Source organism: Humulus lupulus, chromosome X (genome assembly GCF_963169125.1).
Source record: "Humulus lupulus chromosome X, drHumLupu1.1, whole genome shotgun sequence".
NCBI classification, from domain to species: Eukaryota; Viridiplantae; Streptophyta; class Magnoliopsida; order Rosales; family Cannabaceae; genus Humulus; species Humulus lupulus.
The window spans coordinates 132,840,471-132,857,270 of NC_084802.1; the positions used below are offsets into that span (position 1 = coordinate 132,840,471).

Genomic DNA, 16,800 nt, shown 5'->3' on the forward strand with positions numbered 1-16,800 from the left:
CAGTTTGTCACAAAAGAAACACTTCACATTAGTGTATTTTGACTTGCCATCCTCACACTTCTGTCCATTCCCATGTTCCTTACCATTACCAATTTTCTTATAAGCATAGTTCTTATGATTCTTAGATTTTCCTTTTCCTTTGTTGGGCTTGAGTTAAGAAACATAATGAGAAGACTCATTCTTTTCCTTTTTCAGCTTGTTTTCCTCGACAACACACTTAGAAATTAATTCATTGACGCTCCATGTTTGATTATAATTGTTCTAAGCTGTCTTAATGAGACTAAAAGAGGCAGGAAGTGTGTGAAGAGCATGATGAATAATGTAAGTATCAGGTAGAAGAATTTTATGTTCTTTCAACTTGGATTGAACATTCATGATTTTCAGAATAAAATCTCTCACTCCCTTAGATTCATCATACTTGATGGCTGTTATTTCATCCATAAGATGTCCAGCTTCTGCATTTTCACCAGTGTCATACATTTTTTCCATAGCTTTGACAAATGTTTTGGCATCTTTAGTGTTTGGCAAACCACTAAATAGATGTTCAGGAATTGATATTTTCATAGCAATGAGACTAAGACGATTTGACTTTTCCCATTGTCCATAGAGAATTCTTTGGGTAGTAGTACTTAAATCAATAGGAGCACCAGGTTTATCTTCTCGCAAGCAGAAGTCCAAGTCCATTATCTCCAAACTAAAGTCTACATCTCGTTTCCACTTCTTGTAGTTGGAGGCACTAAGAATTTGAATGGAGGCATTATTTTTGTTCACAGATAAAGAGACTAAAAGTACAAAAATGAACACATTTATTAAATTAGAGAAAAGCAATAAGAAAATAAATAAATAAAGTCAAATTGGTCATCATAAACTCCCATTTGGGGTGAGAATACAATACACGTATGATCTCCCTTCATGAAGTGTTAAAAATAAAAAATATATTAATTAAAAATTTATTACCTGTGGGAAAATACATTCTTAACAAACATATATTGTTTCAAACCAAAAATCTACAACAAATATACACATCAAAACTATTACCTTTGGGCAAATAATTTTAAACATGCACATTTATCATTAACACACTTCATGGACTGTAACTAATATATATAACAACCTCATTTGGGCAAGTAATAACACATATTAATTAGCCAAAATAAATATTTTCTACAAATAAAAGAAATTCGGTGATAAAAGAATCATTGAAAATTAATAAATCAAATCACATTGGTGAAATAATATTAATAATTTTCATCCAAATCATTAAAAAATTTGCTCATAATATGCTGATAATCAAAATAAAGTGTCCTCCATAACACTCTATATCAAAATATCAAGGTAGTCACTTAGAACAACAAAAAAATTGTTTAATTGAAGAAAATGAAGTCATAGCATTTGAGTAGAGAGTACACCATGAATTGGAGGGTAACCAAGAGAGTGAATGTGTACAAAAGAATGAGAAAATACTCAAATAATTTTCTGTGATTCAAAGTTTTCAAAAAATATGACAAAATTATTTATTATTATTTAATAACTGCAGAATTCGTATTAATTCAATAATAATTGTTTGGTGACGTCAAAAAATTAATTAAAAATCACAAAAAAAATCAGAAATTATTTTCTAATGATTTTGGGAAAAAATCGTCGAAAAACGTTGCTCGGAAGTGCTGCACTCGCCCCCACTCTCCGCTGCCAAGAGTGGGCTTTGCTTCAGGAGGTTGTCTTCAACCTCCAGCCGGGTCCTTAGGTGGGTCTCACGACCCAGTTCTGTCCAGCCGGGTCAAAGGTGGTTTTCCCGCCAAAAAATACTTGAATTCGATGGAAATTGTGGGGGTTTTGATTGGAATGGTATTTCTAATGGATCAATGAAGTTTAATTCAAGGGAAACAAGAAAAACAAGTAGATCCAAAATTATAATTTTCGAAAATAATAACAAGGAAAAAGCTTGAAATTTAACATATAAAAGTCGTTCATACATGAAATTAAACTAATCTCTAACTATATAATCCATGTATAACTAAAATTACTAATCAATTTCAGATTTGAACCACTAAATTAAAAAATTATTTAATTAATTTCATAATAATTTATGTAAAACCCTAAAATTTTAAAGATGAAATTCTCATAAATTACTCAACGAAATTTAGCATAAAATATATCAACGGAAATAAATTTTATGAGGAATAAAAGCCCTAATGTTTTAGGATCGAACTTTAAAAAATTTAACATAAAATAATAACAAAATTAATATGTAATTATAGAAAATTAACCTATATCAATTTAATGGTTAAATAAAATATAGATCCTAAATCATATACATTTGTCAACCTGATACCACATATTAGAAATTCATAAAACACCAGGATACAAGATTGTATATAATTTAGAATACAATGAGAAATTGAAAAAATAATTAAGAGCACATACTTGATTCTTTCATAGCAATAACTGAGATTTGGTAGTGCAATATTAACCAACTAAGTCTTCCTCCCTGATCTCTAAATCAAAAGCAGATCAAATAGATCAACCAAATACTACCATACAATTGTGATGAGACAACATGTATTTATAGAGTTAGGGAGGAGATTTAGCTACATAACCTAGTTGGACTGGGCCTCCTCATCAAAAGTTTCAGTAAACTAGAAAACTCACACTTCTACTTCAACTATACTTCACACAGATTCTAAGCCCATTAACTATAGATCACTAATTATATGGGCTAATACAGCAAAGAACTATCTAACAACCCATATTTTAATAAAACAATTAAAATGCTAATGTAAGCCCAAATAAAAGTCTTACAAAAAATAGTTTCATTAATGTACTTTTGCAAAATAAATAATAAAAACTACGATTTCGTCCTCAATACACTTACTCTAATGATTTGAAGAACAAAAACAGAGGAGCTAACAAATCTAACGGACCCAATCAGACCATATAACTCTAACGATATTCATTGCTGGAGCTAACAGAGATTTAAAGGAAAAAATAACAAGGAACTCCCAAATCATCCAAACCAACCAGCTACAGAAATAATTAAACCACATTAGATTCTAATGTCTAAAATTAGAATTACATGAGATTGAAGTCTTTTTTTGAGCCTTGAGTGATTAAATTGGGTATCTTTGTGATCCCATTCCTTGCATTTGCATGTTTTGGTCAACTAATCTATTATATTTTTTTAAAACAAACTATCCTATTATATTATATATTTATATATACATGTGCGAACTATTTAATTGGGGTGGGTGAGTCTCTATCGCTATAATCTATACATTTTTCCTTCATTTTCTTTTAAGACCATTCTATGTGGTAATTTTCACTCACTTTTTTCATTTTTTTTATATAGAGGAGTTTTATGGTTGTATTTTCGTTTCTTGTGTCATGTGGCTAGTCTTGGTGGGATGTGAGTCTTCATATGTGAAATTAATTACTATATTTGAATCAATTTACTGAACCTATAAATAGTGCTACCTTGTAGACTTTATACCTATTAGTATCATATTTTTTCTAGATGAGTAAAATGCCAAAAATGAATTTTATTAAAATGCCTAGATGTTAAAAAATTCTTCTTATTATCATTTTTTTATATAAATAATCTATATTAAGGTAACTTGAAAGAAGAAAACAAAAAGACATGAAAAAAATCAAATGAAAAACAAAAAATTCATATATGTAATTGTTAAGAAAACAAAGACCCAAAACAAGCAACCACCAAATCAAACACACAAGAAAAAATAATATCATATCTATGGGTTTATGGATTTGAAAATCAGATTTCCAAGGGTTTATGGGATTTAAAAATTAGATTCTCAATGGGATTATGTGTTGCTTAAGAGTTTCAAAGGTTGCATAGGCGTTCATTTGAAGGGTTGCTCAATAGGGTTGCTTACGAGTCTCAATGGTTGTTTAACAAGTTTATGTATAAGATTGCTAAGGGTCGCTATATGAGTTGCTTATGAGCTTTAGAGTTTCAAGAGCTGCTTAATGGGTTAATTTATGGGTCGCTTACGAATTTCAATGGTTGCTTAAAATGTTGCTATATGAGTTGCTTAAGAGCTTTAGAGTTTGAAGGGTTATTTAAGAGTATGAAAGGTTGCTTAACAAGTTGATATATATTGTTGCTATAAAGAGTTGTTATATGAGTTGCTTAAGAGCTTTAGAGTTTCAAGGGTTGCTTAAGATTTTGAAGGGTTTCTTAATAGGGTTGATTTATGAGTTGCTTACGAGTTTCAATGGATGCTTAACAAGTTGATACACATGGTTGCTAAAAAGGTTTGCTATATGAGTTGTTTAGGAGATTTAGAGTTTCAAACTTTTCTTTCTAGGTTGCTTTATGGGTTGCTTACAAGTTTCTATGATTGCTTAGCAAGTTGATATATATGGTTGCTATATGAGTTGCTCAGAAGCTTTAGAGTTTCAAGAATTACTTAAAAGTTTGAAATGTTGCTCAATAAGGTTGCTTACAATCTTCAATGGTTGTTTAACAAGTTGATATATATGGTTGATATAAAGGGTTGTTATATGAGTTGCTTAGGAGCTTTAGAGTTTCTAAAGTTGCTTTTTGGGTTTCTTACGAGTTTCAATGGTTGCTTAACAAGATGATGTATATGGTTTCTATATGAGTTGCTTAAGAGTTTTAGAGTTTCAAGAGTTGCTTTCAGGGTTATTTTATGGGTTGCTTACAAGTTTCAATGGTTGCTTCACAAGTTGATATATAGGGTTGCAAAAAATAGTTGCTTAGAAGCTTTAGAGTAAGAATAGTTGCTTAATAGGGTTGTTTTATGGGTTACTTACGAGTTTCAATGGTTGCTTAACAAGTTGATATGTATAGTTGCTAAACGAGTTGCTTAAGAGCTTTAGAGTTTCAAGAGTTGTTTTTTGGGTTGCTTACGAGTTTCAATAGTTACTTAACAAGTTGATATATAGGGTTACTAAAAAGGGTTGCCATATGAGTTGCTTAAGAACTTTAGAGTTTCAATAGTTGATTTATGAGTTGCTTTCGAGTTTCAATAATTGCTTAACAAGTTTATATATAAGGTTGCTAAAAAGAGTTGTTATATAAGTTGCTTAGGAGTTTTAGAGTTTCAAGAATTTTTTAAGAGTTTGAATGCTCTTATCAAATCAAAAATTCCATATCAACCAAGTTTGAAATTAAAAAATCAACCAATATTGTTAGATGTTATGGTTGAAAGCTTTTTTAATTTTTACTTCAAAATCAAACTCAGCCATTAAAATCTCTACAACTTTCAGGTATGTGCTAAGCTTAAAATTCAATTCACTTATAAATATGTAGATCACACAATGGAATCCAAAAGAGATCTAAATTGGAATAAAATTCTAATACCCACCATTAAATTTAGTTTTTGAAAAAAAAAAACAACTATATAAGTTTTCCCCAAAATATTATTAGGGGCATTATATTTACACCCGAAAAATTGATTAGTACATCCCATTTTTAGTAAAAATTAATATATATTTTTCAACTTGTAGCTTACATTTTTCCAAGTTTTTTTTTCATATTCTAAAGAATACATATAAATAATATTAATTTAAAATTATAAATATAAAAATTAAAACAAAAAATATATAAAAAATTGTTAAAATAAGAGTTTTTTTCTACAAAAGTATGAAAACAATATAAAATAAAATTATTGAAATAAACAAAAAAATAAATTAAAGAATATTAAAAAAATAGTGAGGAAAAGTGTTAGAAATGATTTTTTTTTTAATTATTATTGTGCTTATATATATTCTTAGAGTGCAAATATAATATCATATTATTATTATTTAAGTTCTAATTTTACATAAATTATCCACTGCATTATATGTATATATAATTTTAATATAATTGAGGAATTTGAATATAGATACAACATGGATCATATGTTCCTTTTTTAAAGTACTTTTCCACTTAAGACCAAATTGAATGCAACATTGACTGTCTACAACTTGAATGGTTGACTAAGCCAAAAAGGACACTTCCAATATATATGTATGAAAACCAAGTGAGAAAGAAGAGAGATTGAAAAAGAAGGATAAATTACACGGTAGAAGGAAAGAAGAAGAAGAAACCGTAGAAATGAAATATGTAAAACATATAAACCTTATATAGAGGTTGTGGTCATTAATGTCAATCATGTATTATTAATACAAATTTCCTCTTTATTGGGGGTATTAATTTTGAATTAATACAAAAAGAGTTGCACTAAATAGAGACTATGGTGCAGGAGGATTGCATGGGGCCCATCACAGAAAGTTGTTTACCAACTTTATGAGGAACATGCCTCTGACAGTGTTAGAGTGTGGTCGCACGTTTCTCCATGTCAAGCGCGCGTAGTGGGAAACGCTGCTTGTCGAGTGTACGACTCAACACCACTACTCAAGACTCTTCTAAGAGGTTGTAAGATCTTCTGGTGGCTCATATACGCAGTGACTGACACTTGATAGCTCTTCTAGGTCTCGAGGAAAAAATCCTAGACCTAGAGGACAACTGACTGAAGAAGGTGTGAAGACCTCTAAATAGTCCTCAGGTCGTGGCCTCACTTGGAGACTTCCATAACTTAAGGACGGACCTCGGGGGGTGGCCTCCCATGGAGACATCAAAATATGTCGGTTCGGGGTACCAGGAGGAGTTCACACTCCGAGTACATCATGTATTGTATTGTCGTTAATTACTCCTAATCACCATGTGTCTGGTGGTAAAAACACAGAAAACATATATATATATAGTAGGTGCAAGCAACATGCAATGCACATTTGCTTAATTTTATTCAATTTTTATAATTGTCATATAAATTTGAAATAAATAAACAATATTATATATAAAAAGAATGACATAAACATGTTAAAAGAAAAATTAACTAAAACATTGTTTATGATTTTTTTTTTTAAATAATAAGATAATTTTTTAGATCACAAACTACGTTATTTAAGATACAACAGTTTTATGATATTTGTACGCCCTAGATTTCCCACGGGCTGTTTAGCAGGACGATCCTCGGACTAAACATGATTTAGCCTGAGGCTCCCACAGGCCAGAGGCTTTATCTTCAGGACGGGCCCTTTCTAGCTCGAGGGGATGGAGTTTCCTGCTCCTTCTTGTTGTTCCAGGAGCTGGGAACAACATCCGACGACCACTGAAGGATCAGATCGGGTTATGGATTGCTCCGGTAGCGAGCTTCTCAGGAAGCTCTGACCCTATGGGAGGTCAACACGCAAGATAAACGTGCATAATCCTGCCATCACGTGTCCGATATCCCCCTGACTTCTCGGACACGCCGCAGGAACGTGCGTATTCAGACACCCACGGATGGGTTGGGCCGTGCGGCCCATTATCTCCTTCCATACTGATTAGACCACACTTGTGTGTCAGGTTTAGGAAGTAATCATGAATATCACAGACTTGATATGACAAATGGTAAGGTCACGGGATGACCTCCCTACCAATTTCCAGGTGCCTTCTCCTATAAATATGGAGACCCTGGGAATTGATAGGGGTTGGAAAAAATAGTCTTGTAAGAACTATATATTTTGTAAACCAATTACCCAGAAAAGATCAATAATATTGACTAGTGGAGTAGAAGGATTTTAACCTTCGAACCACTTAAAAAACGTGTTTAGGGTCACCTAGTTCTTCTCACAAAGATTTCATATCTGCGGCGGTTCTACTTCTAAGTACTAATCTCTTTCTCTTCTTCTCTTAATTACCTGTTGCCGAAGAACCGCGTCAACAGTTTGGTGCTTTCATTGAGAGCGAATCTAATTAGTACTACCACAAACATACAACTATGGTGACCACTCGATCCAAACATGGCAACGAGACAGAACAGCATGATGGGCAGGAGGCCCGCCATGTTGCCCTCCCCGAGGAGCAAGTTCCTGAAGTCCAGCAAAGGCCAGGAAAGCAGCCGGCCGGCCAAGACGACACTGGTAGTTCGGCGCCCCGACCGCCTAATCCGAATCCAGGTTATTATACTGCGGTGGAGATGGAGAATGCTCAACTGAGGAGCCAGCTAGCAGTAGCTGGTCAGCAAATCCAGGATATTCTGAGTCGACTACCCCCTCTCACAACCAACGGTAACGTTGGAGAGAGGCAAGGCGAGGCTCCTAAGTCTCGCCAGAGTAATCGATCCAGGTATAGCCGTTCGGGTAGACTCCCTGCAGCCAACTCCACCCCTTCATCACGCCATCAAGAGGCGAACTTCAGGGAAATGCCTCAGACCGAACCGCAGCAGTACAGCCGTTCGGTTAGGACATCAACCCCTAGCTCTCAGCCTTCCTCGAGGACACCCAGAAGAGATAGGGGAAATTCCCAAAGGAGGGCCGAGGAGATCCGGAGACGTCAGCCCGTCCCCGAAGAGCGTCCAGTTCCTCGTCCAGATCGTCCAGCGCGAAACCATCAAGCTGGCAGGGCCGAGAGGCCCCCACCAAATTTAGTCCGTCCAGACGGCACTAGGATCGCCTCTCCGGTCAGACATCCTCCCTCTCCCATCAGATATCCGTCTCCTCAAACCATCCGAGACATCCCGGCCTACATAAATAGTAGGAGAGACCCGCCATCGGCCGGGCCTTCCCGGCGCAGCAGGGCGCCGGGGGAAGGATCAGGTCGGGGCCGCCAAAGACGCACATCGAGCCTGTCCAGCAGGAGTCACAGGAACGGTAGTGCACGGAGTGATCTTTCGGGAGGAGACCTGCGACAGCGACTAAGTTCAGCACAAAGTCACCATAATACCCAGGGAGGCGACCTTCGAGATCGCCTCAACTCTCACAGAGAGAATCGAGTTAGGAATGGTAGCCAGGCCCGCTCAGTTGGGGTCCGATCCGAAGTACGTAATGGCGGGAATGCCCCAAATGACCTATCTCCAGATAGGAGGGGCAATAACCCGCCTAATATGTACAACGGGTCCGGAGCTGTTGAACAGCCCCGGAATAACCCAGGATCTCAGGACAAAACCTTAGAGCGCTTAACTCAAATGGAGGAGCTGATGAAGAAGCTCCTGTCAGAGAAAGAAAAAGACGAATATGATTCAGGGGATGAGATGGAGCTCTTCGCCCCCAACATAGCAGCAACGGCATACCCTTCTGGCTTTCGTATGCCTCACTTGTCAAAGTTCAACGGGGATGGAGACCCATCTGACCACTTAGGGATGTTCAACACCCTAATGATGGCTCATAACATCGGGCCAGAGCTTCGTTGCTTGATCTTTCCTTCCACCCTAACTGGACCTGCCAGGCAGTGGTTCAAACAAAGTAAAAGGCAGTCAATCAGCTCCTGGAAGACCTTTTCGGCTGACTACAAGAGGGCATTCCGCGCCTCTCAGGCCGCCAGGGTCCAGGCCGACTCCCTAGCTAACGTGAGACAGCAACCTGGAGAAACGCTAAAAGCCTACTTGAGCAGATTTGCAAATGTCGCTGCTCGAGCCAGAGATGCCGACGACAGCTCCAAACTCATGGCTATGAGGACCGGGATCCTAGTAGGCGGAGATCTGTGGAAGGATATTCAAAGGAGGGGGGTCAGCTCAGTTAGTGAATTCCTTAACAGAGCCCAAGAATGGATAAACTTGGAGGAAGCTGAAGCTTCAGCCGCGGGGACCAGCCAGGTCCTCGAGAAGCCCGCTGGGGCGGGAACAGAGATCGTAGTAGCGACTCCCGACGTCACGCAAAGCAACCAGCCCGGTGGCGGAAAAAGAAAAGGAAATGGTGAAAACGTCCAGCACGGTCAAAAGAAGAATAAGTCCGTGGATAAATTCAAGCCCGTGTTCACAGCGTATACCGAGCTCACCCAAACCAGAGAGAATATTTTCCTGGCCAACGCTACGCGAGTCCCCTGGAAAAGACCGGAGCCAATAAAGCACCCTAAGGGAAAGAGAGACGCTTCCAAATTCTGCTGTTTTCATAACGACGTCGGGCACAATACCGACGACTGCAGGCACCTCAAAGATGAAATCGAGACTCTCATCCGAGCAGGTCCGTTGGCGCAATACTCGCGAAACAAGGTTCCCACAGGTCGACCCGCTCCGCAGATCCCAGCCAGTCAACCTGGACCTCGAGTAGATCAGGACGTCCCTCCCCCCGTGGTCGAGGGAGAGATTTCCACCATCTCTGGAGGGCCACACATGGCTGGCACGAGCAGAGGCGCCCAGAAGAGGTACATAAATGAGTTGAAGGCCCACAATGGAGGGGAGTTCGTCCCGGAACAGCGTCAATCAAAACAACAAAGGTTAGAGAAACAACCAGTCACTTTCACGGAGGAGGACGCGGGCCATGTCCAATTCCCTCATAACGATCCCTTGGTCGTAGCAGTCCAGCTCGCCAACCGGAGAGTAAGGAGGGTGTTAGTGGACAATGGGAGCTCGGTGAATCTCCTATTCCGTTCAACCTTAGAAAAAATGGGTCTGACCGTCTCCGAGCTAAAGGCAACCTCGATGATGCTATATGGTTTTTCAGGCGAAGGGTCAGCAGCGATAGGAACGATCGAGCTGGTGATCACCCTAGGCGACGAGTCCCGAACAGTGTCCAAACTGCTCGAATTCGTAGTCATTGACTGCTCCGCTGCCTACAATGCAATTTTGGGCCGACCAACGCTCGTTGCTTTCGAAGCCATCACATCCGTCCGGCACCTCGCCATGAAGTTCCCTACTTCGACAGGGGTCTGCACTATCAAGGGCGATCAGCTCACTGCCAGGGAATGCTACAGCATTTCCATGAAGGGAAAATCTAAACCCGGGCAGGTGGCGATGGCCATTCAGGATGAAGAGGAATCGCAGGGACCCAAGGCGGCCCCTGAGATTGAAAAACCTCGGGTTTCCGAAGACGAAAAGCTCGCCTTAAGCGAGGACATTGACCCCCGAGTAGGCGAGGACAGGTCCGAGCTCCAAGCTATTGAAGATCTCGAGGAGGTAGGCATCGATGAACAAAACCCTTCACGGACGGTGAAGCTCGGAAAGAACCTCTGCGATAGAAGAAAGGCGGATCTGACCGCGTTTCTGAAAAAGAACCTAGACGTATTCGCATGGTCGCACGAGGACATGATAGGGATCAGTCCGAGCGTAATCATGCACACGCTCCACCTAGACAAAAGCGTCCCTGCAAAGTCTCAAAAGCAGAGGCGTTTAGGGACAACCCGAGCCGAGGCCCTTGAAGAAGAAGTGGCCCGGCTCAAGAAATGTGGCTTTATCCGCGAAGCCAGATTTCCCATTTGGGTTGCCAATCCCGTGTTAGTTCCAAAGCCCAATGGCAAGTGGCGGACCTGTATTGATTTTTCCGACCTGAATAAAGCCTGCCCCAAGGATTGCTTTCCGTTGCCGAGGATCGATCAACTGGTGGATGCCACGGCAGGGCACGAGCTCATGTCCTTCATGGACGCGTACTCGGGCTACAATCAGATCGCGATGAATCCAGCAGACCAGGATCACACCAGCTTCATGACCCCGACTAATGTCTATTGCTATAAGGTCATGCCGTTCGGTCTAAAGAACGCCGGAGCTACCTACCAAAGGCTGGTAAATAGAATGTTCGCGGATCAGATCGGGAAGAACATGGAAGTGTACGTCGATGATATGCTTGTCAAGTCAAAGACTGCCACCAACCACGTTGCCGACCTGGAAGAATGTTTTAACATACTGCGAGAATATGGCATGAGGCTCAATCCTCAGAAATGCACTTTCGGTGTCGCATCGGGGAAGTTCTTGGGTTTCATAGTCAATACCCGAGGAATCGAGGCAAATCCCGACAAGATCAGGTCACTGCTCGAGCTTCCATCCCCCAGGTCGCGGAAAGATGACCAAGGACTCACAGGAAGGGTGGCGGCACTGAACCGGTTCATTTCCAAATCGACCGACAAGTGCCTGCCTTTCTACAACCTGCTCCGCGGAAACAAGAAGTTCGAATGGACAGTAGAGTGCGAGGGCGCATTCCTCGACCTAAAAACGCACCTGGCTGAGCCACCTGTGCTATCAAAGCCCAGGGTAGGAGAACCTCTTTTCCTCTACATGGCCGTGACTGAGGACGCAGCTAGTGCCGTTCTGGTGCGAGAAGAGGACCGGGCTCAGAAACCGGTTTATTACATCAGCAAGAGACTCCTCGGAGCTGAGTCAAGGTACCCGTTGATGGAAAAGCTGGCGTTCTGCCTAATCACGGCCTCGCGAAAACTCAGGCCATACTTCCAGTCCCACTCTGTACACGTCATGACCGATCAGCCTCTAAGGCAGGTTTTGCAAAAGCCTGAAGCCTCGGGACGCTTGCTAAAGTGGGCGGTCGAACTCAGTCAGTTCGAGATTTTCTATACTCCCCGAACTACCATAAAAAGTCAAGCCTTGGCCGACTTCGTGGCAGAATGCGCGGGATTCCGTGAGATCCCATCAGAAGATTCACAGCAGCTCAAATCCTCAGGCTCATCGTGGAGGATCTTCGTTGATGGCTCATCTAACGAGAACGGCTCCGGGGCCGGAATTATTCTGATATCCCCAGAAGGACATAGATTCCATTCGGCGCTGAGATTCGGGTTCAGGGCGTCCAACAACGAGGCAGAGTACGAGGCCTTGTTAGCCGGACTTAGGATAGCTAGCGAGCTAAAGGCAAGCCTTGTCCAGTGCTTCAGCGACTCCCAGCTCGTGGTGAATAAGGTCTTAGGCGAGTATCAGGCGCGGGGTCCCAAGATGGCCTCTTATTTGGCTAAGGTAAAATCCGAATTATCTACGTTTGGGCAAGGGTCGATCGAGCAGATACCTCGGGAGCAGAACGCCAATGCAGATGCTCTCGCCAAGCTCGCCACCTCGGGGGAGGCAGAAACCCTGGGGTTGGTACCAATTGAGTTCTTGGACAAACCAAGCATAGACGGAGATCGAGCGGATATTGAGATGATTGACATCAGGCCGACCTGGATGACTCCCATTGTTGAGTACCTCGTCGAGGGCAAGTTACCCGAAGGGCGCAACGACGTACGCCGAGTCCTTTATCAAGCTCCGAGATATACGCTAATCGAGGGGGTGTTGTACCGACGTGGGCATTCATTACCTCTCCTCCGGTGTGTTCTTCCAAGTGAGGCGAAGGCCATCCTGCAAGAAGTTCATGACGGATTCTGCGGAGATCACACCGGGGGGCAAAGCCTGGCCTGGAAGATCCTTCGGCAGGGTTTTTACTGGCCGACTCTGTCCAAAGACTCGATCTCATACGTAAAAAAGTGCGACAAATGTCAGCGGTTCGCCGCGGTTGCACGAGCCCCCCCGACCGAGCTAAAAATGATATCGTCTCCCTGGCCCTTCGCCATTTGGGGCATAGATCTAATAGGCGCCCTGCCCACCGGAAAGGGCGGGGTCCGTTACGCCGTGGTAGCCATTGACTACTTCACAAAGTGGGCCGAAGCAGAGCCGTTGGCGACAATAACATCGAAAAAGGTGCTAGACTTCGTGGTTAAAAGCATCGTTTGTCGCTTCGGCCTACCCAAAAAGATCATTTCCGACAATGGCACTCAATTTGACAGCGACCTGTTCACCGAATTTTGCGAAAAGAACGGAATTGTGAAAAGTTTCTCATCCGTGGCCTATCCCCAGGCGAACAGCCAGGTCGAAGCTGTCAATAAAACTCTGAAGGCAAGCCTCAAGAAGAGGCTAGATGAGGCAAAGGGGATCTGGCCAGAACAGCTCCCCCAAGTTCTGTGGGCCTATAGGACCTCACATCGGACTCCCACGGGTCACACTCCTTTCTCCCTAACCTTTGGAAGTGAAGCGGTCCTCCCCGTGGAGGTAAAGGTCCTATCGCACAGGGTCCGGTCCTACGAACAGAACAAGAACCACGAGCTCCTATGCCACTCCTTAGACTTGATGGATGAAAGGCGAGAGGATTCACAACTCCAGCTCGCCCATTATCAACAGAAAATCACTCGCTACTTTAACGCTAAGGTCAAAAGACGTGCCTTTAGCGTCGGCGATTTGGTCTTGAGGAGAGTTTTCCTGGCCGGGAAAGATCCCAAAGATGGGGTTCTGGGACCAAGCTGGGAAGGACCATACCAGGTCATCGAAGTCATCAAAGAAGGGACGTATAAATTAGCTCGACTTGGTGGAGGGGCGGTCCCGCGGACTTGGAATGCAATCCACCTAAAGAAATATTATCAATAAACATGTGTAAGACCTAGAAGGTCACCTCCGATGTATAAATAAAAATCAAATGTTTCTCGTTATTTGCAAGGGTAATTTTAAAGTAACAACGAAAGACCCTTTCCCAGTTACTTGGGGGGCATATGGTACCCGGATATATCCAGGTCTCCTTAACGACTTAGGTGTTAATTTTTATCTATGGATAAGAGTTATCACAAACTAAGTCCTATCCTGGTCTTAACCAGGTCATAAAACTTAGAAGTTAGCTAAAATTTGTTGACCGAGGTTCTTCTTTAAAGAGCCCGGGATACGGATAAAAGTTGACACGAACTAATTTTTTTCAAAATAAGTTTCTGGTCTTAACCAGGTCATAAAACTTAGAAGTTAGCTAAAATTTGTTGACCGAGGTTCTTCTTTAAAGAGCCCGGGATACGGATAAAAGTTGACACGAACTAAGTTTTTTCAAAATAAGTTCCTGGTCTTAACCAGGTCATAAAACTTAGAAGTTAGCTAAAATTTGTTGACCGAGGTTCTTCTTTAAAGAGCCCGGGATACGGATAAAGTTGACACGAACTAAGTTTTTTCAAAATAAGTTCCTGGTCTTAACCAGGTCATAAAACTTAGAAGTTGGCTAAAATTTGTTGACCGAGGTTCTTCTTTAAAGAGCCCGGGATACGGATAAAAGTTGACACGAACTAAGTTTTTTCAAAATAAGTTCCTGGTCTTAACCAGGTCATAAAACTTAGAAGTTAGCTAAAATTTGTTGACCGAGGTTCTTCTTTAAAGATCCCGGGATACGGATAAAAGTTGACGCGATCTGAGTTTTTTCAAAATAAGCTCCTGGTCTTAACCAGGTCAGAAAACTTAGGAGTGAACTAGAAAATTGTTGAACGCGGATCTTATTTAAAGAGCCCGGGATACGGATAAAGTTAGCTCGAACTATGTTCATAAAAATAAAGAGATAAATTATGACCAAATACATGAAAATATATATGTAAAACTGGTTGAGCAAATTGTCTCGAGGCGGAAACGCCTCACATAAAAAAGAAGAGTTCAAAATACGAAAACAAGAAGCATCCTAAGCCCCATCAGCTGGCCCTTTGGAGGTCGCGGTCTCACCCTGCTCCGCCGCGGCAGAGGCCTCTCCAGTCTCCGATGGAGGAGCCTCCTTATTCAGGCGGGCTTGAAGCCGCGGCAACAGGAATGCCCAGAGGTCCGGCGGCATGAAGGAGAAGTCCGCGTCCGGAATGTGGGACCAGCAGTGATAGAATAGGTCCTGTAAGGACTGCTCCGACACGACCCGTTCGTCTTTCAGGGCGGTCTGGGAGGTCTGGACTTCGGCCTTCGCCACCTCAAGGTCTGCCCGCGATGCGGCCAGGGAGTTTTTAAGCTCTAGGTTCTCGGAGCGAAGCTTCTCTAGCTCGGATGCGACCAGGGAGCGTTTAAGCTCTTGGTTCTCCGAGCGGACCTTCTCTAGCTCGGCTTTTGAGGCCGCCAAGGCGTCTCTCGCCTCCTGAGACTCCTGGAGGGCAGTCTGGCGATCTGCTTCCAAACCCTCGAGCTGGGCCTTGGTCCTAACGATGCCTCTATAGGCGGCAGCCATGCCCTGCAAGAAAAGAGTGATAAATTAGCAAACTGGAAGGAGAAAGGCGGCGTGTGAGTGTCAAAGCCTTAAAAGAAGGGGGCACTTTACCGTTAAAGTCATGTCCATAGCGGACTCTATAACTCGGACCGGGCTCGTTGTTTCGATGGCCCGGAGCTCCTTCTCCCTGATATTGTAATAGTGGCTGACGGCGTAGCTGGCCGACTCGTACACCGTACCCCGGAATGCTTCGGGCATCTTCTCCAGAGCCCGGGGGTCGACCGGGAAACGCACGTCCGGGGCTACCGCGGCCTGATTCCCGACCTCTATTACCCCGTCCTGGGCGGCCAGTGGAGATCGTTGGGGTGGCGGATGCATGAGTCCTGTCCTGGCGACAGGGAGGTTCGCCCCCGCGACCTGGGATGACGGGTCTCTCCCCTTCTCCGTAGCTGGGGATTTGGTGGAGACCCCGGTCGAGCTCTTGGACTCGCGAAGCCTCTTTAACCTCGGCCCCGCTAGGGGATTCCCACCAAACACAACGCCCCGCAGACTATTCCCGGGCTGAGACATCTCTTCTGCCAAAGAGCAAAAAACACGGTTATCAGCAATCATACAGAAATAAAGGCAATAAGAAAGCAAATACTAAGGGAGCCCTACCCCCCGAGCTGGAAGAGCCTAGGACGATTATCTCACGAACTGGCGAAGGTTCTAGGTCCGGTTCTGAATCGGGGCTGGACTCTTCTACGTACTGCCTAATCCTCGGAGCGTAGACGCCCCTCTGGAGCGCAGGCCACGTGCGTAAATTGGTCCCGTACTCCTCAAAAATGGCCGACCTAAAGGCTAGGGAATTATCCACTACTACGGTACCCTTGGGCCGACTCTCTTGGTTGTCCAGCACGAGCTGGTCAACGCAGTGGAGCAGAAGCGTGTCCAGGTCCGGATTCCTTGGGTGACGATGGACGAGCTGCCTAGGGTTGAACCTAACCAGCCGGGGGTCTGCAGTGGCCCTATCTATGTTCTTAAATAAGTAAAAGTTACCTTGACCAGAAGGACCCGCGGCTGCTCCGGATTGGGCCCTCTCCTCGATCATCCCCTGGGCGACCTCCAAGCTCCGCTTCCTGTTCC

At 42.9% G+C, this 16,800-nt stretch overlaps 1 protein-coding gene across 1 annotated transcript; it reads right to left on the bottom strand.

Moving 5' to 3' along the window:
• Positions 1–261: 261 nt before the first annotated feature.
• On the bottom strand, positions 262–973 carry LOC133806281 (uncharacterized). Its single transcript, XM_062244401.1, has 2 exons — positions 958–973; positions 262–782 (listed from the first exon to the last, which is right to left on the bottom strand). Exons 1-2 carry the CDS (start codon positions 971–973, stop codon positions 262–264), a joined length of 537 nt encoding a protein of 178 aa, XP_062100385.1.
• Between the last annotated feature and the right edge of the window lie 15,827 nt (positions 974–16,800).